The sequence below is a fragment of the Lepisma saccharinum genome, chromosome 17 (genome assembly GCF_977018435.1).
Source record: "Lepisma saccharinum chromosome 17, izLepSacc3.1, whole genome shotgun sequence".
Classification (NCBI taxonomy): domain Eukaryota; kingdom Metazoa; phylum Arthropoda; class Insecta; order Zygentoma; family Lepismatidae; genus Lepisma; species Lepisma saccharinum.
In genome coordinates this window covers 15,256,638-15,281,478 of record NC_139245.1, presented here as the reverse complement: position 1 = coordinate 15,281,478, position 24,841 = coordinate 15,256,638, and the positions used below count along the sequence as shown (strand labels likewise).

The 24,841-nt window shown below is 37.3% G+C and overlaps 1 protein-coding gene across 1 annotated transcript in view; it reads right to left on the bottom strand.

Annotated features, from left to right (window-relative positions):
• The window catches only part of Cpsf160 (cleavage and polyadenylation specificity factor subunit 1), an 83,601-nt gene that overhangs the window by 31,142 nt on the left and 27,618 nt on the right, over positions 1-24,841 (bottom strand). Inside the window, exons 9-14 of the mRNA XM_083138992.1 lie at positions 21,990-22,163; positions 11,256-11,417; positions 6,646-6,753; positions 3,802-4,005; positions 1,487-1,611; positions 627-743 (exon numbers count right to left, since the gene is read on the bottom strand). Of these exons, the coding sequence (XP_082995118.1) occupies positions 627-743; positions 1,487-1,611; positions 3,802-4,005; positions 6,646-6,753; positions 11,256-11,417; positions 21,990-22,163 (890 nt within the window). The remainder of the gene's footprint in view (positions 1-626; positions 744-1,486; positions 1,612-3,801; positions 4,006-6,645; positions 6,754-11,255; positions 11,418-21,989; positions 22,164-24,841) is intronic.

Here is a 24,841-nt window from a genome sequence, read left to right as displayed (position 1 = left end):
CAAAGGGCGGAAGAAACTAAACCAGGATAGGCATAAGGAAGATAAATCTAAGATAATTACCTAATGAATGTAATTTTCAAGTAAAATATGTTCATAATTGGGAAAAGAGACATGCGGTAGTATATAAATACAGAGAAACTAGTACTCACTTTTATCCGCGAAGCTGTTTTTGTTTTTTTTCGATTAATTTCAGTGGCCACAGCCACAATCCTCGTTGGAACTTGCTGTACTGTTGCTTGGCATGCGTCTTTTGTTTGTAGTTCTCTGCTGCATCTAGGTGTGCTGTTGTTAACTGTGCGTCTCGGTCTGTGTCGTCTGCCAAGCAACAGTACAACAAGTTCCAATGAGGATGGTGGCTGTGGCCACTGAAATTAATCGAAAAAGAAAAAACAGCTTCACGGATAAAGTGAGTACTAGTTTCTCCGTATTTATTTAAAATAAGTTGATTTGATATATTTTTATGCAGTTCACTGTTAAACAAAGCACGTAAAATTAAAAGTTTCATGAATTTATCACAATAAATGTATGTACGAGTGTTTTTCATGGAAATTTGAATGAGCATTTCAAAGTAATATATACACAAACATTGTACTACATATTCATAACTTCAATGTTAAATATCTTACCATGGTGCTTCTTCAGGTTGAATTTTCGGTTCAGTGGTAGTAGCTTCAGCCTTAATATGAGGCTCAAATGAAAGCTCCGATTCACCATACAACATTTCATCTTCATCATCAACTTCACTATAAATACAGAGATGCAAACCATTAAAAGGTTTTATCTGGATAATTAACACTTTAAACAAATTCATGGAAAAATCACAATTAAATTACACATGGGAAATTGCAAAATAATTTTATATAGGCAATGTTTTTTCATTCATATTGCCACTATGACAAACTTGTAAAATTAGGTCGTACTAATGCTTGTCTTTGGAAAGAAAATATTAATACATTGTGAGGCATTTTATTAATGTTCAATCAAAATGAGCTATTTCTGAAGCAAAAATATTTCATGTACATATACAAGTCTGAACCATCTACTGGCACATATCTGATTTCTTTACTACAATTGGTTATCACTATGTACTAGAATCAACATTGCTCTACTTGTTACAATGACCAGACTGGTAAAAAAGAGAACAAAGATAAATGAAATAAAAAATATAATTTCACTGTCATGATACTGATGCCTTCTGTCCCATCTTTATGATGGTGTTTTATTATTATTATTATTATTATTATTATCAATCTGGACATTTTAACAGGTAGAATCATTATATCACAATCATAAAGACACAATAAAGGAATGAAAAGTTCAACTTATTCAGTTTCCACCTAAACGTTTTAATGCACTTAAGTTTTACACTTTCCTTCTTTCTCTCCTCTTGATGTAGAGCATACGAAATAAATTTTCAGATGTGTACTAAACTATTTGGAGTTTTCCAATCTATAGTGGAAAGCAATGGAAATCCTACTGGACTTACGTTTTTATTTCCTCAAGTGGCTTAATGTCCTTTACTACTCTCTCCTCTGGCTCTTCATCTTGCATGGTAGTTGAAAAAAGCCCACTAACATCTCGATATGCACACAGCGTTGTTACCAAAGGCCTCTGAAACAGACAGATATCATTGGTGATTTCAATCAGAAGCAAAAGTGAACTGTACATACAAAAATGAAACTAGTACTTCTGGAGTTCCATGTAGATAAGCTTTTGGTCATACAATTAGTGGACAACGTAACAGTTGGGCTGAAAAGTTCGTAGGCTGACTCATAGATGGCGTTACTAGAATTAAATCCATGTGATTTTTACTTAGTACTAACCTTCAAAAGATACATGTATAAATTTCACAGCTGCCGGATAATTAGTTCGTGAGATATAGCATTGTGAGTGAAGCAGCTTTTGTTATTGTGAAAAAATGGATAAAAAAGAATTTCGTGTGTTAATAAAGCATTGCTTTTTGGCGAAAAAAAAATACTGTTGAAGCCAAGGTTTGGCTTGATAAACATTATTCGGACTCTGCACTAGGAAAATCAACCATTGAGAAGTGGTTTGCTAAATTTAAGCAAGGCGAAATGAGCATCGAAGACGATGCACGCAGTGGACGCCCCAAAGAGGCTGTTACCGACGAAAACATCAAAAAAGTCCACAAAATAATTTTAAATGATCGTAAAGTGAAGTTGATCGAGATAGCTGAGACTTTAAAAATATCAAAGGAACGTGTTGGACATATTGTGCATGAATATTTGAACATGCGAAAGCTGTGTGCAAAATGGGTGCCGCGCGTGCTCACAATCGATCAAAAGCAACAACGTTTTGATGATTCGGAGCAATGTTTAGCGATATTCAACCGTAATAAACACGAATTTTTCCGTCGATATATTACAATGGATGAAACATGGCTCCATAACTACACTCCAGAGTCCAATCGACAGTCAGCCGAGTGGACTGCACGTGATGAACCGAATCCAAAGCGTGGAAAGACGCAACAGTCGGCTGGCAAGGTTATGGCATCAGTATTCTGGGATGCGCATGGTATTATATTCATCGATTACCTCAAAAAGGGCCAGACCATCAACAGCGATTATTACATAGCGTTGTTGGAGCGTTTAAAGGATGAAATCACGAAAAAAACGGCCCCATTTGAAGAAGAAAAAAGTGCTGTTTCATCAAGACAATGCACCGTGTCACAAATCAATGAAAACGATGGCAAAACTATATGAATTAGACTACGAATTGCTTCCCCATCCACCATATTCTCCAGATCTGGCCCCCAGTGACTTTTTCCTGTTTGCAGACCTTAAAAGAATGCTCGCTGGAAAGAAATTTAGCACTGATGAAGAGGTAATCGCTGAAACTGAGGCCTATTTTGAGGATAAAGAGAAATCGTACTATAAAAATGGCATCGAAAAATTGTATGACCGCTATAATCGTTGTATCGCCCTCGAAGGCAACTATATTGAATAATAAAATCGAATTTTGTCAAAAAATATTTTTTACTATGTTAGCCTACGAACTTTTCAGCCCAACTGTTATGTGTTAGTGTGGTCAGCTTGCATGTTCATTAAAAACTTCTACACTTTAAATAAAAGTGAAAAATCAGGTGAAACCAGGGTAGATTCAGTAACTCAGTTCATAGTACAATGGCATGGTATTCCAGAGATCCAGGTTGAAGTCCAGTTGAGCCTGTAATTCTTGCTTAAATCCCTACACAGAAAATTCCTACATGACTGTGCATGTTAAATAACAGGCGACAAACATTCTTTGTAACATATCAGGAAAAAAAAACTGCTTTATTTTGGAAAATCACAGGATGTAATACAATAAATGAATACCATTTAGAAATCCACATGCTCCAATGTAATACTTTTTAAACAAAAAACATGTCCACTGAGTTGCTACGCTGGTATGTAACAAGAAAATGTCACAGAGTTGGACAAAAAAATGTGGACTATTTTCTGTTTCAAAATGTGTCAATAATGAGACCAACAAAATTTAATGCCAAAATACTTCATTATCTATGTAAAATACCTTTTTATTTTTCAACGTTGTGTGTGAAAGACCTCATTTCCTCTCATTCTTTAAGGAAGAGTGTACAACTTAAACAAGTACAAATTCTGGAACAATTAGCTTTTCCAAGGACTATAGCTTAATACCTGGAATGTTACAATTTCATTTCTGAAGGTTGGTCTACGTGCTTTCACAATTTACAAATTAAATAAACATGATTAGTGGGGTAAGATATTACTGAAGAACCTTATAAAAATACTTATTACATGTAAAATAAAGAAAATTTATTACCATTGCAACTATTGGTCTGGTAACACTTAGTCTTCCTTGGCCACCTCTTTCTTTCAGAGTGAGGACAAATATCTGGCCATCTTCGGTAAGAATCACGACATTAGGATCAGCAGAAGATGCATGTACAATAGGACTTCCTACATCCATTGGGATTTGCTGGATCTGTTCCAGATTTTGCAGCAATCGTATACCCATATGTGAAACCTATAAATGCAAAGAAGTAATTCTAAAAATTGAATGTACATATAAATGTGTTCATTGCTCTAGTACTACTGGCATTTAACCTCCAAAAGCAACACCAACATGGATTATACTACATTACCTTATCAGCTGGTGTACACTCATGAATGAGAAAGGATATTAAAGTCACAATTTCTGCTTCCAAGATCGTAAAAATATGAAACATTCACCAGTATAATGTTTCTACTTCATTCCATGCAGCAAAGGTAACTAGAATGGCATATCAAAATTAAATGAAGCATACCTTAGTAAGAACTACCATTAAGATTATTATAATGGTACTGTAGTCTTTAACCCTTAAAGAACAGGCCAATGACATTGCCCCTTTTCATAAAAAGTTGGAAAATGCAATTGGATACGCGGGATTTTCATTCTCCTTAAATTGGGTTGGAATGGACATCTGGGCAATTTCAATGAAATTAGGAAAAGTTGCTATTTGACAAAATCTTTGACCTTCAATGACAAGATTTTGCTGGACGATCAGGCTTCAATTAAAAAAGGAAACCACGGCTCTCACAGAAAAGTGTTATATGCACTTACTTAGCCCAGATCTACGCAATAGTGGTATGTGTGCGTGTGGCACGACTCTCAAAAATATGAAGGTAATAGATTTTAGCAGGAACGAAAATCTAGACAAATTCCTGATTAGTCTCTCCAGGTTACGTTACACTTTGTTGAACTGCATGGAAATCAAAACATGGCAGGTGACTTGAAAAGTAAATACACAGTTGATGACGAAAATAAAGCAGAAGATACAAGCCGAGATGAAGATGGAATTAGGCATCATTATAGATGCACCAAGGAAAATGGGAAGTGGAACGTTCAACGACAAAAATACTGATTTTTTTTCCCCAAGAAAGTGGTGGATACAACGGGAATAGACAGAGACTTCCTCAAGAAATGATTCTATAGGTACTATCTTATGGACTGGGCCTAGACATGGTGAAATTTGAGATGGGGACCAAGCAGAAAATTGAGCTGCACTTCTTGCTCTATCAGCATGCCAGCTTCCATTCACAAGATACTTGTCCATGGTCCTGCAATTATTTCGGCTGCTCAAGATGCCGAAAACAAGCATAGAGAGAAGTATTATCTGTAACACCATACTCGGACCAATTCTCGGGGAGAGAATGCATGTAATCCTTCGAATCATTAAGTCCCGTCATCTCTACAGAGCAGTCTGAGATACACACTTCAAAACGATGTATTAGACTTCCCTAAACGTCCCATCCAGTCAATGGCTGATGTTGAAACCAACCGAGGTGGAAATTGTAAATACATTGAACAGTGCTTAAGTCGTAGTTTACTGTATTGTGAGTGCAACTGCCATTAAAATATCATAATACTGTCCAATATTGTGTTCCTTCACTAAAATTATATAATATGTGAAAAAAAAAAATCTGCATTCTGAGGTCATAGACCAAAAAATGAGTTTTGACCAGGTTTCCATGCATCTGAAGTATGTTAATTTTTTAACATACTGTAACTTTGTAATGATTGGAGATCCATATTTTGAGTTCTGCATGAGTCTAGAGATATGTAATTAACAATTAGTCAAGTTTAATTTCATTGTTCATTGTTACTATTTGGGGGGGGGGGGCGATGTGTGAAAAAAAATATTTTATTTTTTTTGCGATTTATTTTCATTGGTTTCGGAAACATCGCTTGTTTCTCAATTTTGGTGTTTCAAAATACACTTTTGGAAATAGAAGTACAATGTTCCGACATCCCTGGTGCCAAAAGCATGGTTGGGGGCAGCAGGAGGAAGAAGGTTGAGCCGGCATGGAAAGAAAGTCAAAAGCCTCCAGCCACCAACAAAGGGTTGGAAAACGGCCAACAGTTACTTTCCCTTTTTTAAATTCTTTTTCTAACTGATTATGAAAAAAAATTCCCATCAGGATTATAGCCCAAAGTACACTGAACAAAATGAGGTATCATTTGTACCTCTAACGTTCTTAGTCCTGGAAATATAAAATTTCATTTAGAAGCATGCAGAATTTCAAATTTCCCACTGAAAACATGCTCGGCCTCGGTGTCTAAGAGTTAAGAGGCTACTAGTATAATTTTCCTCAATAACTGAATACATTGCACTTGAGTTTTTTCAAGGTACGTAAAATCTTACCAGTTTGTAGCATTGCAATATATGCAACGTATGACTGGCACATGAACTGATATTACAGACATTGGAATATGCAAACAATGTGCTTTTCTTGCATGTCATATGAAGAAAATTACATTTTTAAAATATGCATTCAATTACTGTTCAAAAGAATTAATAAAACGTTATTCGCAAAAGAGACCAAAGATGTAAAATTAGTTGATATAGGTTTGATTCCCAATTGAGAGTGTTGATTTTTATTCCTTCTCTCAAGAGTCCATGCGATACATCTGCAATTGTAATATTTGCTGCTTCTTCTCAGCAGTTCAGCAAAATTCTTACTTTCCTTCAGTTTGTATTAATCTCCTTTCCCGAAAAATTAAATTACTCACTGAAAAAAGGGAGTAGAGAGGACAGAAAGCTTAATTTCAATTTTACACTTTAATCTGATAAATTTGAAACAAAATAGAACAATGAAAAAGATGCCCAAACTAAATATGTCTTACCTGTATTATGTACTTATTGTAACCAAGGTTTCCGGCATAAACTGTTGGTCCCTGGGTGCTGAAACCTGAATTATCCACCTCGTTAATCTCTTGGCCAGTGTGAAGAATCTGTAAGACACAGAACAAATGGTAATGCAGTAAGTTTTTTCTCACTTTTATAACAACCTATTATTGCAAACTTACTGGACAAGAATTTCTTGTACATGGGCAATAATAATAATGATTTATTGATTGATTAAATTTATGTAACGTTGCACTTCTGTCACCTTTGGCTAAATGCAGTCATGAAACAAAAAATAACAAAAGATAAAAACAATAACAAGATGGGATAGATTTACATGTTCTTGGTCAGTAATATATCTAAAAATTACGTTCTGGAAGGAAAATATCTACATCCAAGGGAAGTTTGTTGTAGATTTCTGGCAGCCTGTAAAACAAGGAGCATTGTAGAAGGGATAACCTAGTGGATGGGTTGTGGAAGAGTTGCAGGTTGCATGTTTGCTTTTGGGGTACCCTAAGTGTGAATTCACAGATTAGGAGATCTGTTCTGATTTTGCCATTTATTATCTTGTATAAAAATTTCATGTCAGCTAGATCACGACAAAAGGATGAAGAGTGAATGTTCAGAGCAGCCATGCTGCCTGATTTGGATACATGTCGGAAAGAAGGTATTCTATGGCGAACAATGGCAAGAAAGAAACTGAGAACAGAATCTATTCTGGTAAGTTTAGTTTTTGAGGCCATTGCCAAAATTGGGGAGCAGTATTCAAGGATGGGCGAGATGAAAGATTTAAAGAATAAGGCAAGAGATGATGGGTTTCAAACTTCACTAAATCTATATAGAAGACCAAGAAGATGCATGGCTTTTTTAGTGGTAGCTATAATATGATAATTAAAAGTGGGTTTTTCATCCATGATAATACCTAGGTTCTTTTGAGTGGAAACTTTTTGGACTGAATTGTGTTCAATAGCGTAAGCTTTTAAGGGAAAAAGTAAGGAAAGAGCATTTCTGAGGGTTTAATTCTAGATTCCACTGACAACACCACTTAAGTTCTGTGAGAGCATTTTGAAGAATCGTCACGTCATGATGCGATGAGATCTCCTTGAAGAGTTTACAATCATCCGCAAACAAAAGTATATTGATAGGGGGGGAGGACAGGTTTTCAGGGAGGTCATCCATGTACAGAAGGAATAGGAGTGTGCATAAGACACTCCCCTGAGGAACTCCAGACAAAACAAGAGAAGAAAGTTAGAAGATAGAAGAGGAACCTGAAAGAACAACACGTTGTTCACGCTCATGGAGGTAGTCCTGCAGTAAAGAGAGAAATTTTCCATGGATGTTAAATCTGAATGATAATTTATGTAGAAGAAATTTATGGTTAATTTTGTCAAAGGCTTTCGAAATATCCAAATATATAGTGTCAAGTTGGGAGTCATTATCAATAGCTCTGGCAGCATGCAAAAATAAGACGGAAAGATTTGTTAAGCAAGAGCTGCCTGGAAGAAAACCATGTTGTGCTGTATTGATATACGTGACGTAAACTGAAGTAACCTGTTTTTGATGATTCTTTCACAAATAATTGATAGTGGCGATAGAAGTGAGATTGGTCTATAGGATTTTACACATTTTTTATCTTGTTTTGAGAATGGGCACAATGTTGGCCCGTTTGAAGTTTTTCAGAAACACACCCTCAGAGAAACATTTGTTGAGTAAGGCAGACAGGGGAAGAGCCACGGAGTTGGCAGTTTTATGCAGGAATATTGTGGGGATTTTATCTGGACCTAGGGACTGGTGGAGGGGCAATAAAGCGAGAAGGTATATTACTTCCTCGGGGATATTTTGATTGAAGTAGTGTGTGAGGACAGACAGAATTTAAGTGGGGGAGAGGGTCGGAAACTGAGACCAGGGAGTTCTCATGGAAAAAAGTATTGAAAAGTTCGGCTCTATCTTCTCCACTAGCAGTATCAGTATTATGAACAATTTCTTTAGGTATACGTGGGTTTTTCTTCTTGAATTTAGTAATATGAAGAATCTCTTTGGGTTTGTAGTTCATTCGGTTTTTATGTTATTTATATGTTCACTATATATTTTTTTTAGTAGGTATTTTGAATGACATCTGATGTCACAATAGGTACCGTGAGTGTGAACATTAGGGTGCTGCTTCCATAGGTACCAAGCCTGTTTTTTATTTTTTAACCAAAAGAGAACTCTGTCGAACCAGACAGGGTATTTGGTAGATCTCGGTCTTGCAGTGGGCACGAAGTCTTTTATCGTGGCATGCAGAATTTCAACAAAGCTCAACAGCTTCGTTCACTTCCTCTTCCATCAACAAAAACCAAGGGTAGGCATTGAGTGCATGCTGGATGACATTCCATGGAGCTTTTCCCCATAGGTGGTGGTGGGGTAGGTTCCGCTTGAGAGATTCCTTGTCTTTCTTCATGGTAGGCAAGTGCTTTGTGATGTCGAGCGAGTCATGATCGGAGGTTAGAACATTTTTTTTCCGGAGTTACCTGCATATCAGGCAGGGTTGCCAGTACATAGTCAAGGTCCCTGTCACCACGTGTTTTATGCATGTTGAACTGGTTTAACCCAATTCCGTGAATGAACGTATCAATAAACCACTGATCATTTTGGCAGTTTATAGTTCCCGTATTTGGGCTTTCCCAATTGATGGATAGGTTGAAATCACCAAATAACATAATATCACCACCTGACATTGCTGCTAATACCGAATCCCTGCAGGCTTCGAGGATGGAAATGGGAGAGTTCTTATGTGGGCGATAATACGATCCAATGAGCAGTTTTTTGTTTTTTGAATATTGAGTTCTATCCAAATAATTTCACAGTTCTTGATTAGGTCACTTCATATTTTACAATTCCATTTAACATTAACGCAGATCATCACGCCTCCACCACGACGACTTGCACGGTCATTTCTAAATACAAGGAAATGATTTCAAAATGGAAATTCACTATCCATCACTGTGTTGTTTTGCCAAGTCTCGGTGAAAACTAAACCGTCATATTGTAATAGCTTGCTTAAGTGAATGTCAGTCAGAAAATTTGTTTTTATAATTTGCACATTCCGGTAATACACGGAAAAAACAGTATCGTTTCCTTGGGAGGGTCCCAGGTTAACATGGATGTCGCTGCACAAGAGCACGAGGCACAAGAGGCGAAAGTAACCGACAGTGGATGGCTTACCTCGCGGTCGTTGGTCCTCGGGCATCCGTAGTCCCAACATGGCTGTGGTCACCAAGAAGTTCTAGCGGCCGGAAAAAGAAAGTTCCTATTTCCTATTTTCCACGTCTCAAACGATGAGCCCCCATTGATCAAAGTTACTTCAGAGTTCTGATTCACACGTATGCGGTATTGAAAAACACAAATGAAGCACTTGATATGGAAATTAAAATCTGCTGGATGATATTGGTGGAAAGAAGTCTAAAAGAGGTAGTTGTGTTGAACTTGTTTTGTTTACTGACTAAACATGAAACCTTCCTCTTTTGCAGCTTAATCCATACTTCTCTGATTTATATTCAGAATTTTATACCTAAATTCATTATTCGTATATACTGCTTAACTCTTTTTTGGGTTGAAAAGGAAACACATATCTGCAATACTTAATGTTATGCATGCGATTAAATAAACTTCTTGGAAGCTCACAATGTGCAGAGTGACAAAGTAGAAAAAATTTCCACTGGAATAAAAATTCAACTTCATCTTTAATAAATTTCTCCATATCTTCCAGGGTGTTTACTCATATATTGTTTTGTTTTACATTGATTTTCTGCCTCTTTAGACTGAAACAATGAAGATGAATGTTGAATAAATGAAATTCAAGAAGGAACAGTTGCAAAAGAAATTCATGTCAGCTGGGATTCAAACCTGGAATCTTCAGTGACAAGATTAAGATAATTACAAAATGTGCTTATCCACCAAGGGCTTATCCACATCAAGCCATTAATCGCATTAATATTGTTTAAAGAAAATGCTGTATGGCTTAATTGTAACCCTATTAAAATAATAAATAATAATAATAATATCACACACGGACAACAGTAGACATTTACATATGTCTACTGTTGTATACCTATAATTTGAAGGGGATGGGTAGAGGATGCTTGTAAATAGAAACAACATTATGATAAAAGTGCATACTGACTACTAACCTTTTCAATCTTTACTTATGCATTAATTTGTAGTACATTTTGACTCTCACAATTCTCACTTTTCAATGAATTTTCAATCCATTGCTACGCGAGCATACCCAGAATATATTCAAAAGCAACTATGTACAAAATCATTACAGCACCATCACTAAATATATCAGTCATAAAAATATTTTGAAACAATGATGATAGAGCATAAGAACTACCAAAATATTCTAATGTAGACTGAACACTATTAATATACTGAAAAAAAAAAAATACTCACTTATTTATGATGTCCTATTAATTTCGGTGGACACTGCCACCATCCTCTCTGGATGGATACAATAGTGACATCATAAAAAAAAAATGTGGATAAGTGAGTACTTAATTCCAGCACATTAATTTGCTACTGTGCCCCTCCCCCCCAAAAAAAACATGAATGTACATAAACACAATACCATAGTGGAGTCTTCTCGGCTTAGAATCATATATGCGTGGCTATTTTCTTGATCCAATTTACTTTGGTCATCCAACCCATCCTTGGGTAATTTTGACGAAGTTTCCTCACCAATGACAGTCCACATGTCCATACACCCTGGCAGTTCAAAGGTAGTTACGACCTTCAAAGAGAAAAATCATGTGTAAAATTATCAAATGATTACAAGATTTGGTCAAGTGTTATCTGTTTGCAGTCACAAAAATTGTCCCATCAGCAACAGACATTCACAATTTATGTCTACATCTGCTGTTGAAGAGGCTGAGTGTGTCCCACACTTATATGAATGCAAGACAACCCTCAGAAAGGTCAAGTAACTTATAAGTATACCACCGTCTCACCTGGGCATGATGTAAATTACCTTGAAAAAAATATATATTTAATTTAAAAAAATATATATCTAACATCACCACTTGAATAGAACATGTTCTTTGCAAGTTGTCACACACAAGAACACAACAAGCAAATAACTAGGCATGCATATTTCATTTTTGGCAGAAACACAGAATATGAGATTACACCCTGTAATGCTCATTGTAGGTGATTCTAATTGTGGGAAGTGTACGGCCCCATCACATATTGTCACGATGCCAATTATATTCAAATTGAAAAATAAACTTAAGGAATAAATTTGCATACACTACACTTCTCTCGCTTTGGATTATCCTGTAAGTTATATACAATCAAAAAATTTTAATAATTTTTGAGGCAAAATGTGACATGAAACATAGGCTTCTTTATGAAAAAAATATCTATATTCACTCCATGTACAACAATAGTTTTTCATATTTGTGGATTTTCAAAGTTCTTTAGTATTCTTATATTTAATACTCTTTCCACAGATTACTTTCTGACCTTTGAAAGTCAGCAGAAACCTCCCAATAAGTATTACTTATGACAAGATTTATTTTAAAGAAAAGAATACAATTATAGGAGAATAAAAATTTGTGATACAATTCTACTGTTAAAGAAAATAATTCAGCAGACTAATGTGATTTCCAAAAGTGTTAAAAGCAGACATGCTTATTAGTTAATAAACATTATCTTCTAAATTTATCTATACTAACCCTTAAAAAGGAAAATGTGAGATTAATACAAAAAGAAATATTTGAAATTGCCGTCTCACATGTAATTATACACCAAATAATAAAATACAGTGTATCCTGCTTAAAAGTATAATAAAAGAAAAATTAAAACTTGTAAGTTTATAAAAATATTTCCATACAGTTTTCTTCTACCTACAGAGTAACTCAAAAAGTTTGTTTTACATATCTAATACACCTCGATATGTGCACCACTAGTAACATGTCCAACCTATATTCAAGCACCGCCCATGTGTTGTACAGCATTATGTTCTGGTGTCACATTCTGGATTGCAGCACAAATGTCACGTCCTAGATCAGGAAGGTCACAAACTTGTATTTGGTACAACTGAGACTTTACAAAACTCTACAGAAAAAATCAAGCGGAGTAATGTCTAGAGATCTAGGACCACCTTTCCCAATCCAGCATCCAGGAAACTCACGGTCCAGGAAATCCCCCTCCCTTCTTGCACGTAATGGCACGGTGCTCTATCTTGCTGGAAGATTATATCAGGAGGAAGCTGAGGTTAAGCATACAACTGCATGTTCAGGTATGTTCTTGCATTGACAGTTCATTCCGAGAAGAAGAATGGGCCTATGACCCTATTTTTCATCAATGCGCACCATACATTCAGCTTGGGGGAATTAAATTGGTCTCTCGCACTTCGAGGGGAGGTTCAGTTTCCCATATTCAGCAATTGTGCCTGTGCACTTTCTCAGTGTGGAATGTTGCCTCGTCCGAGAAGCAGACTCCATTGAGGATGTGGCGTTTCTCTTGCCGAAAAATATAAATTTAAATTTCCCCAGCGGTAGAAGCTTCTATGAAGCTTTTTTTCCGATGCGAGCCTCAGCAACTGGGCGGATCGCAGGTGGCGGATAGCGAACGGCCACCAGATATGGTGGTTAGCTGCGAATAAGGCAATGCCAAATACGCTGGTCAAGTCGTCTGCTGGTCCCGCGCATGGGTGCGGCCATATTGGCAATAAACAACCGGTTGCTACGGTCGTTGCTAAGGTCGGTAACATGGCGTTGGCTATGGAGCGTTGCTGAGGTTTTGGAAAGATGAGCCGAAAACAATGAAGGAGGGAGGGTTAGCATGTGAGGAGAACCACTTTTGTAGTTTCAGATGCACAAGATAAGAAGGCGTCTTCAAAGTAAGGGTGAAAGCAAGCATGAAGGAAAGAATATGATGTTAAGGAAAGCGATACTTAGATGTCGCACGTGTTGTGACTAGCACTTCTTCGAAAATTTTGCAATAGCTTTGTGTATGTGCGAAGAGATGTTTATTATCTTTCTTTGATTTGATTTGATTTGATTTAGTTTATTTTACTTCGCGTTTTGTGCCTCTTGGCTAATTTGCGAAGATGGGGATGAGTGATGAAATGATGAAATTGATGAATGGACATTCACAAACAACCAAGCCCGACCGGGATTCGAACCCGGGACCCTTGGCGTTGCAGCGCGATGTGCTAACCACTCGGCCCCAGGGTCGGGCTTATCTTTCTTTCAGTGGCGGCAATTCCCCCCACTTTTGCCCCCGCACTATGTTAAATCTTATCTACAAAGGGAAATATACTGTCTTTGCCTCCCAGTTTTAACACCTTGCCCCCCCCCCCCCCCCCCGGGTTTTGGAACCCAATCGCCACTGCTTTCTTTATATTTACGTGAACCAGATTAAATATTTTACATAACCAATGTAGCCTCTATTCCTTTGTTACGAGCCTATTACGAGGACAAAAGGGTTGAACACAACATGTGCCGTTTCCTCTGTCCATCATTATCTTGTTATTATTTCAACTTATCACTTTATCATGTTCTTTTATGCAAAAATATTAGAATGAAAACAATTTGTTGTAATTAATAATGGGCTGCCAAGCTGAAAACACCTTCAGGTCGATCAGTAGGCTCCAGGCGCCAGAAATGTATCCAGTAGCGTAACTAACATGCTCTGCGCCCCCCCCCCCCCCCCCCGCGCAACTTTCAGTTGTGCGCCCATACTCGTCTAAAAATATACAAATATATTTCTTTTCTAAAATATTAATTCACGCCCACATTTATATTAGGTATATAAAGACATGAAAATGCATACATGTAATTTGAATCAATGTAAAAACTGATACGAAAGGTTAAGACAACAGAGAAGCTGTAAACAATTATATATGATAATTATATATGAAAACAGACTGTTATTACAAAAATTACGAGATTGTCAAAGATCATTAGCAGTCCTCTGCATTTTTTCATGGAAGCAAATTATTTTGCTAGTTTTCGAACTCGATCGCTCTCACTCCTGGCATTGTGCTTCTCAAGTAATTTTTGATGAATTTTAACTTGGCAAATCTTCTCTTTTCCGTTTGGTAAAAATTGTAAGTAGGATAAAAATTAGCGTTGCCAGTGTCTTCTCTTGCCTGTCGTCTACCCTTCGGCTACGTAAACTATTCAGCTAATGACTTTTTGTTTCTAATCTGGTAATCCACTTTCTACTTGTGATTAACATTTTCTGTTTGCAGTTAGGGGCATAAAATATAATATGTTCGGTTGAAAATATATTTTAACGCCGAAAGTGAAGTATCGGTCTTTCTTAGTTTATCATTCTTACTGCGCCCCGAAGCTCGTGCGTCCCCACCCGCGCACCGCGGGGGTATTATTTACGCCACTGCATTTATCACATGTTCAATCTTTCGTTCAATAGTCCTTAATGCACACAGCGATATGCATAACTCGAAAAAGGGGTGAATTTCCAAGAAGCAGGAAGATAAGCTTCTAGGGGAGAGATTTCTTTCGTATTATCTCAATTCCTCATAATCTATAACTGGGAGTAAAATATTTTCGGTTAGAAATCGCTTATTTACGAGTTACGATTATTCAGAATTTCTGGAAATTCAAGAACATAATATTAATATATTTTGGAAAGTGCCATTCGTTTAAGATGTAAATGCGAACCTAATTTCCTGAAATAACAGACGTGATACACCTTGAGTTTACACATTTACTTTGGATGCAATAATAATAATAATAATACGGTAGAGGCACATAGTGGTTCGGATTACAATTTAAACTGTAGGTCCAGTCCCGATTAGCCTTACTGTGCATAAACTGGACTTAAAACACCAAATCAACCTATCAATAATAATAATAATAATAAACCATTGTTATCTTCATATGCATTTAGTATTGTTGTTGATATTAGTAGTAGTTCCTATTCATTTGTGGTTGCTGTTCCGGCTATTGACTGAAATCACTTTAGACACTCCCAATATTACTACTACTACCATTAAAATATGTCAATGGCCTGACTACCCCTACAAGAATTTCTTTCGACGTCTATGACTATGTACTACACATATGTATTCTTCCGATCGAGAAAATGCATTGTAGTTTTTGAATACCCATTAGTGCAAAGGCACGAAATATGCCTAACGTGCACAATGATTGTATAATCATACGCATAGCAATAAGACTTATCTGACCACAGACAACGAACCATGCGACTTACGTTCATTTACCCGTCAGCAAGCCTGTGTAGCGGAAACCGAAGAAATCGTAAATTGCCGGTCACTTTCATGGAAAGTGCCTGCTTTAGTTTTTCCATTTCTTCTTTAACTTGTCACCTGTAAGCAATCTGTATTTTATGTACGTATTCTTCTAAATCTAATCTTTACAATGGTGTAAGATACATATTACCATTTTCGTTGAAAACCCCTGTCACTAAAAACAAAAGGTATCCCTTACGGTCCGCTTCCAATACTCACTGCATGGGGAAAATACGGACAGTGCGTTGTATATTGCCAGGTATACTGTTGCTATGGCAACAGCGCCGGAAGTGACGTTCACTAGACCAGCGTATAAGCAGTCCCGGACCGAGGCGACAATGCTAACAGGGCCTGGGGAGGATGGTCTTTGGCAAGTCCATACTCAATAAAAACCCAGAAAAGCCCAATGACAGCATCGTGACATGGCGAGGAAGTGCCGCCATTAAATAAGCACTGCCCCTACTGCCTTGTAGGGAGGGGAGGGATCCCCAAAAGCTAAGGGAAGGAACCCTAACAGAAAACCGGCCAACGGCTCTTGAGATGGAAAAGACTGTAGAGTCCCAACATCCTAAGAGGCGGAAGAGCCACAACCCCACTGCCTCGTGGTAAGGGTTTTGACCCGGAGGCTATGGGAGCAAACCCAGAAAGAAAACCAAGCAAGGGCAGAGGCTTAAAGGGAGCACCCCTCCCACTGCCCTAGCTTCATCGTAGGGCTAATAACCCACATGAAGTGAAATAATACATATTCAGAGAAACACAGGAATAGAAGCCGAACAGAGTAAACAACGACGACAATGCAAGGTAAAACGGACTATGGGATTTGGAACCTGGAACATCTCCTCCCTCTCAGGAAAGGAAGTGGAGATTGTAAAGGAAATGGAGAATTACAAACTAGAAATATTAGGAATTAGTGAAGTCAAAAAGAAAGGATCAGGAGAGGTTGACATGGAAAAAGGATATGTTCTCAGGTATTCAGGAGTAGAAAGAAGGAGTAGAGCAAAAGTAGGTGTGGGAATTATTGTTAGCGAAAGACTGAACACTAGAGTAACTGACTGGAAAGCAGTTAACTCTAGGATAATAAGACTGAATTTGGAATTGGAATTAAACCGTAGGATTGCCATTATACAAGTATACGCTCCTACAGAGGATAAAGATGAACTAGAAAAAGAACTATATTACAACTCCCTTCAACAAATATTAGATGAGGCTAGAAATGTAACGGAAAACGTTATTATAATGGGAGATTGGAATGCTAGAGTGGGAAATGAAATCAGACGAGGACATGGAAGTTTGGGAAGGTATGGTGCTGAAAAGACCCGAAACAGCAATGGAGATAAAATGCTGGAGTTCTGTATTGATAACGAGCTCCGCACCGGAAACTCCTTCTTCCCGCATAAAAGAATACATCAAATTACCTTTGAAGCAATTAGCAGAGGAGCACAGAGCACAATAGATTACTGCGTATATACAAAAAACACCCATTATGATGTAATGGATGTAAGAGTTTTTCGCAGTGCCGAGCTCAGTACTCAACATAGACTACTAGTAATGACGACCCGATTCAAACAACTACCTGCACCAATTAAGATAAATCTTACTAAACTTAAAATATCAACATTAGAAACCCAAAATAAAAGAAAGGAGTTTCAGAGGAAACTGAAAGAAAAACTTAGAGAAAAAGAACAAAACCATGGACAAGAATGGAATGTGGAAAATAAATGGAAAGTAATGAAAGAAAGCCTCAATGAAGTTGCAACAGAAATATGTGGAATAGTAAAGATAACAAATAAAAATAAGCAGACAAGATGGTGGAGCGATAATGTGAAAGAAAAAGTTGCAATTAAAAAGAAAGCATGGCTAAAATACTTAAAGACCAAAAGAATGGAGGACAAAGAAGCTTATATACAGGCAAGAGATACAGCAAAACGGATAGTGAGAACAGCAAAGAAGGAAACCTGGGAACAATTTGGAAAGGAAATAGAAGAAAATCATAAAAATAATCCAAGAAAATTTTGGCATGTGTTGAAAAATCTGAAAGGAAAACGAGGAAAGAAAATAAGGAATATCGAAAACAACAATAACGAGGTGAAAACCAATATGAAGGAAATTTTAGATACGTGGAATGAATATTATGCGGAAACCTTTAGAGAAGAAGAAGAGGAATTGTATGAGGAAAGACCCATGAGGGAAGAAAATGAGAACGTGGAAGCTGAGGAAGAAATCCAATTAAAAGAAGTACAAGAGGCAATTAAATCCTTAAAAACTGGTAAAGCACCCGGTTGGGATAATATACATCCAGAATTTATAAAATATGGAGGAAAGGAAATAGAAAAATGGATATGGGACTTATACAGACTAATATGGGCAACAGAGAGAATACCAAAAGATTGGGAACTGAATGTAATAATTCCTATACATAAAAAAGGAAGTACCCTCGATTGCTCAAACTATAGAGCAATATGCTTAGCACCAGTGGCCCAGAAACTATATTCACACATTATAGAAAAAAGATTAAGGCAACAAGTGGAAGATAAATTGGAAGAAGAGCAAGCAGGTTTCAGGCCTCATCGTCAAACTCAAGATCTAATCTTCTCCCTGAGGAACGCAATAGAGAAGATACTAAGCAGAGGAGGGGAAATATTTACAGCTTTTATTGACTTAAAGTCTGCCTTCGACAGAGTACCAAGAGGACAAATATGGAAGGCCCTTCATCGGTTCCAAGTAACGTCAAAACTGACTAGAATAATTCAAAGTCTATATAAGAACGTTAAAGGAACTGTTAGAATAAATGGACAATCCTCCAAGGAATTTAATATGGGAAAAGGTGTAAAACAAGGTGATGGACTTAGTCCTCTTCTTTTCATATTATTCATGGATCAAATTATAAAGCAATGCAAAAGAAGAACAAGAAAATGTAAAATTGGAAATTATAAGATGAAACCGGTATGGGTACAAACATTAGTATACGCTGATGATATTGTTCTCCTAGCAAAAGATAGCAACAGCCTACAAAATGCTGTCCTAGAGTGGGGCCGAGCATTCAAAGAACGAAAGATGGAAATCAATGTTACCAAGACGAAAGTCATGCACTTCACTAAACAAGAACCAGCAAGGATGCGCATTCATTGGAATAATAAGACCTTAGAACAAGTAGAACAATTTGAATATTTAGGAACCATACTAACTGCGGACGGGAAAATGGACTCTGAAATTAATCACAGAATTCAGAAAGCAAATAATCTGTACTATAATATTAGTAACACCATTATAGGTAAAAAGGAGATTAGTAAAGAAACAACATGCTATTATATGGATCAGAAAGCTGGATAATGCAAACTAAATTGGAGAGCAGACTTACTGCTACTGAAATGAAATTCTTAAGAAAAACTGTAGGAAAGACAAGGAGAGATATGATACGAAACACAACAATAAGAAGAGAATGCCTGCATCAGGAACCACTGATTGAAATCATCGACAAGAGGGAATTAGGCTGGCTGGGACATCTTATTAGGATGGAGGACGAGCGTAAACCGAAACAAATATTTGAGGCCCGACCAGAAGGAAAGAGAGGAAGGGGACGACCCAGGTTGAACTGGAACCAGTACATTTATGGACTGGCACAGAAGAGAGGGAAGACACCGGACGAAGTAAAAAGACTGGCACAGGATAGAACTTCTTTCAAGAAGTGGCTGAAAGGACCCGACGCCTAAGTGGGCATAAGGGAGAAGAAGAAGAAGATGACAAGATTTATTTTAAAGAAAAAAAAAAGGTAAAGTGTTCCCCTGTGCATAGCACCATGCCATGAAGGCGTATAGGGGGTGTGGGGGTAACGCGCCACACTTTCTTGAAGAAAAGAATACAATTATAGGAGAATAAAAATTTGTGATACAATTCTACTGTTAAAGTAAATAATTCAGCAGACTAATGTGATTTCCAAAAGTGTTAAAAGCAGACATGCTTATTAGTTAATAAACATTACCTTCTAAATTTATCTACACTAACCCTTAAAAAGGAAAATGTGAGATTAATACAAAAAGAAATATTTGAAATTGCCGTCTCACATGTAATTATACACCAAATAATAAAATACAGTGTATCCTGCTTAAAAGTATAATAAAAGAAAAATTAAAACTTGTAAGTTTATAAATATTTCCATACAGTTTTCTTCTACCTACAGAGTAACTCAAAAAGTTTGTTTTACATATCTAATACACCTCGATATGTGCACCACTAGTAACATGTCCAACCTATATTCAAGCACCGCCCATGTGTTGTACAGCATTATGTTCTGGTGTCATATTCTGGATTGCAGCACAAATGTCACGTCCTAGATCAGGAAGGTCACAAACTTGTATTTGGTACAACTGAGACTTTACAAAACTCTACAGAAAAAATCAAGCGGAGTAATGTCTAGAGATCTAGGACCACCTTTCCCAATCCAGCATCCAGGAAACTCACGGTCCAGGAAATCCCCCTCCCTTCTTGCACGTAATGGCATGGTGCTCTATCTTGCTGGAAGATTATATCAGGAGGAAGCTGAGGTTAAGCATACAACTGCATGTTCAGGTATGTTCTTGCATTGACAGTTCATTCCGAGAAGAAGAATGGGCCTATGACCCTATTTTTCATCAATGCGCACCATACATTCAGCTTGGGGGAATTAAATTGGTCTCTCGCACTTCGAGGGGAGGTTCAGTTTCCCATATTCAGCAATTGTGCCTGTGCACCTTCTCAGTGTGGAATGTTGCCTCGTCCGAGAAGCAGACTCCATTGAGGATGTGGCGTTTCTCTTGCCGAAAAATATAAATTTAAATTTAGTCGCATAAATCTGCCACAATTTTGGATGTTCCGCGCCTGGAGTAAGTGCAGTCTGCACTTCAACTGTCGAGAAGAAGCTTGCTGAGGCTAGCACTGCATTGGCCTATCCCCAGTTTTGATTTCTTGGCAAAGTTGCAATTTTGTATGCTCTTGTGCATAATCTTTTATGCACAACATTGTGAATGGTGGAACGAGGTATTGTTAACTCTCTATTAGCTCGTCTGATTGACTTTCTGGGGCTCCGATGGAAGGCCAAACAAATTTTCTCAACAACAGCTTCTGAAACTTAGCATTTGGGTTGTTTACCTGACACGGAAAGGAAACTTCCAGTTTCCCGAAGATGTTTGTCTCATTTCACAATCAATATGTGGGTATTACAACGCGATTCTCGCTATCAGCCTCACCTTAGCACCAATTGATATGCCAATTTAGGTTGAGACTTTTCGAGCCAATGCGGCCGGTAGCACAGCTAGCAGGTATACCTAAAGATGTAAGTAGATGTCTAATGTGATGTGACGTGGGACGTGGATCACTTATTTACTAATGGAAGTTGTGCTTCCTGTAAAAGAACTCTTGTTTGATTTATGCTGTTAAGACCTTATACATCAAATTAATTATGCAACCGTGGAAATGTTGTACACACAATCTTAAGTGTAAGCAAGTACTGCACTTTGAATAAGGCCAATTGTTAGTTGGGAAAAGAGAACACATTTAATTCGCATGAAAAAACATATACATAAAGTTACAAGTACCATTATGACAATTCCTGTATCTTAGATACAGGTGTTCGATGAAAATTTAAAAGTCACTCGAGTTGTTTGGCTACATGTGCTTGGACGAAATTTTTGCAATTGCTTAATGTTACGTCTGATAAATGGCCTTACAATGTGAATTTCTTGAACTAATACTTATATTCTAGTCCAATTTAAAATTTTACCAGAGCTCTGGGTTTTAAAAGGATGCAAAACCATCACCTTTCTCGTTGAGTCCTTTTTCACACACTGAGTCTCATTTTTATAGCTTCCGTATCTGATCATCGGCAACACATCCGATGATTCTCAACCACCATCTTTTTTTCAACACAACTGTGATACATGTTCTAATCCATTTTCAGTATATTCAATTATTTGAACCAGAAAAGACTGCCACGATACTTTTGATTGTACCTATAACAAACACCAACACCACTTAAACACAACACTTAAGTGAACAAACACCACTTAAAATGGATACAGAAGCATGATCGATATTTCAGTAGCTTACCTGTGGACGAATTGATCTTTGTAAAACACAAAGTGCACCATTCTTGCCAAACCCTGAAGTTGTAACCAACTCTATATCTGGATCATGCAAGTTTGAAAATTCTTCAGACAGAAATGCTGGTTCACCCATTGAAATATTTCCACATGGTCCTATATTTAGCAGACTGTCACACACCTATCACACAGAATAAGAAGAATGTATAAGTCTTCAGAAAAAAAGGAAGTCAATTCAACATTTAGCCATTTTTATATTTTTTAACTGGAATTGAGCTGTATAAGTATCAGAAGTATTGGCTCAAATTTCATCTCTCTGATTCCAGCTGATATTATTCTGGAGGTTGGGCATATCATGGGTCCTCAAAATACTGTACAACACTTTAGTGGAAATCATGCAAAATGTGCAATTTTCATTAAAAACATTTTGCCACAAAAAGTGAACTTCAAGAAAAACAACAGTTGGTTTAACAGTTTGATATGACATGGTTGCAACGAAGTACTTACAAACATTTATAAATGTTCTGAACAATTTTAACTTGTTACAATGTTCATGTATTGGTACCAATGGGAGGCAGTAAGAGTACCAATATCAAACAGCACAAAATACAGTCAACTCTTGATACAACGATCTTTCACAGTTCCCGGGAAAAGGGTCGTTATTTCGAAGGGGTCGTTATTGGAATTTACACAAATTTTCAGCTTAAACGGAGCTCAAATGGACACAAAGATGCCTAGGAGACGGTAACACAATTTATCCTGGTAGTTATACAACATGTTATGCAGGATGCATGTTGTGAGAAGGAAAATAGAACATGAAAACATTTTCACAAAAAGGATTTAAAATAATGTTACTTTCTTTCAATTGTGCACAGTCGTTGATCTTCCAGGAAATTCTTACAATTCTAGTTCATGAGAAACCCGTTTGTAATGAGACATATAGAAATAAAAACAATCTCTCGCTTATTGCAAGCAAAACTCGAAGAATCTCGACACCAGTCACACTGGCGCCAGCAAAAGTCCGGAGATAATCGGGCAGAATGAATGTTGGATTTTATACGAGTCTACTGGAGCATTGTCTGTTACAAGATTAACTGGTAACAAACATAACATCTCTTGGGAGAAACAACACAACCTTTCTAGCCCCCCCCCAAAAAAAAGCAGGGCTGTAAATTTCGTTCTGCATTGTATTGTAATCCAGCGTGAAAAAGGAAACACGCAACTTGCGATCTGTTTTTACCCAATGTGTACTCTAGGACACGTCATTAAACAGCATCGCAGTCGATAATCATTCGGGTTTGGAATTGCATTTAACTTTAAACTGTATTTAGTCCCGATTAGCCCATCAGCATAAAATGAACTCAAAACAAACTTTATGAAACCTACGCATTTTTAGATATCAAAATGGGAGATCGTTATCTACTCTCACGTTAAGCGACGATTTAATGTTGGATTTACGAGTATTCTCAATGTCAAACATCCGCTCCTCCAAACATTTTCCCCTTGAATAATGTATCTTTAAATTGGTCTCAGCGTCCATTCCTACATTGAGCACTTTTTTTTTCTTCCACATGCATGGTTCTGGAGAAAAGTGGCGATTATATTGCATGCATTTCCTTCCAACACGCTCAGAGTGTTGAGGAAGTTTATTCTTGTCAGATGCAAAATAAAATTTACAGTTTTGCTTATCAGAAGGCGCAGAACATGAAGTTGTTTCAACTCTTGTTTTTCTTTCTGGAGATCAAATTTCGTTATCTTCAAATCAAAACAGCTTTGCGAGATTCAAAAGAATGACTTTTTGCTTCGCACTGGATGAGTCATTGCTGTTATCAGCAAGCGAAAACTTTGCAGACGCTAGACAAAACACTGGTGACAGCTGCAGCGTAAAAACAAACCGTGCTTTCCAGATTTCACCAGCGTGCATCAGACTAATGCACCAAAAATGACATCATTTGGTAAAATTCGGAAAGCTTCATGTCAAAACAAATGAAAGTTACATTCGGAATGCGCACGCATATCCGCATTTATCATGAAAAATTCACCATCAGTGACTAAATCACAGAAGATATTTCATGACTATTATATATTTTCAATTAACGACATCTTATTTTGTATGTGCAATACGAATTTAAGTGGTATTCTTATGTAAAGATATCGAATTGCAAATGGATCTTTTCCTGCATGTTGCAGCAGAAGATGGACACATGTTTTGATCCATCGGCATACTTTATTTCATTTTGCGTGCAAGTGAATGACAAGTAGTATTTAAAATGTAGACAGTTTTTGCCTGCATCCAGTTTATTCGCCCTCCATGCAACAAAATCGGTGTGACATTCCGTTCTATTGCCTACAGGAAGAATTCTCTTGCCTACAGGATGGATATCATGAATCAAAACAAGCTTCAGTGCAGAGACGCTATTTTGATTCACCAGCCGCACCACCTCTTGAGGCTGGTGTAAATTGATGACATGGTTTAACCTGGTGAAAGCTTTGTTGCGCCCCAGTGAAATACGGAAAGCCAAAGCGTGCATCAGCGGTGCACCACCCGCCCACTGGTGAAATCTGGAAAGTGCGGAAGGAGACTGGCTGGAAGTTCGAGCAACAGGTGGTCGAAGAGAAAATCCTCAGCAGTATAATATAATGCAACTGTCGAAGTCAGAACTTTTATCAGCAGCGTGAAGAACAAAAAAATGACCCTTGCTTTACGTTTTACTATGCAACAGACAATAATATGGGCAATATTTCCTATGCAGTAAATAGCATTAAAAGAAAAAAATAGGACCTGAATTCTGCAATTATCACATTGCCTCTCTGACATTGCCGTGCACACCAGTGGCGGAGAATGAGCTGGGAAGGTTG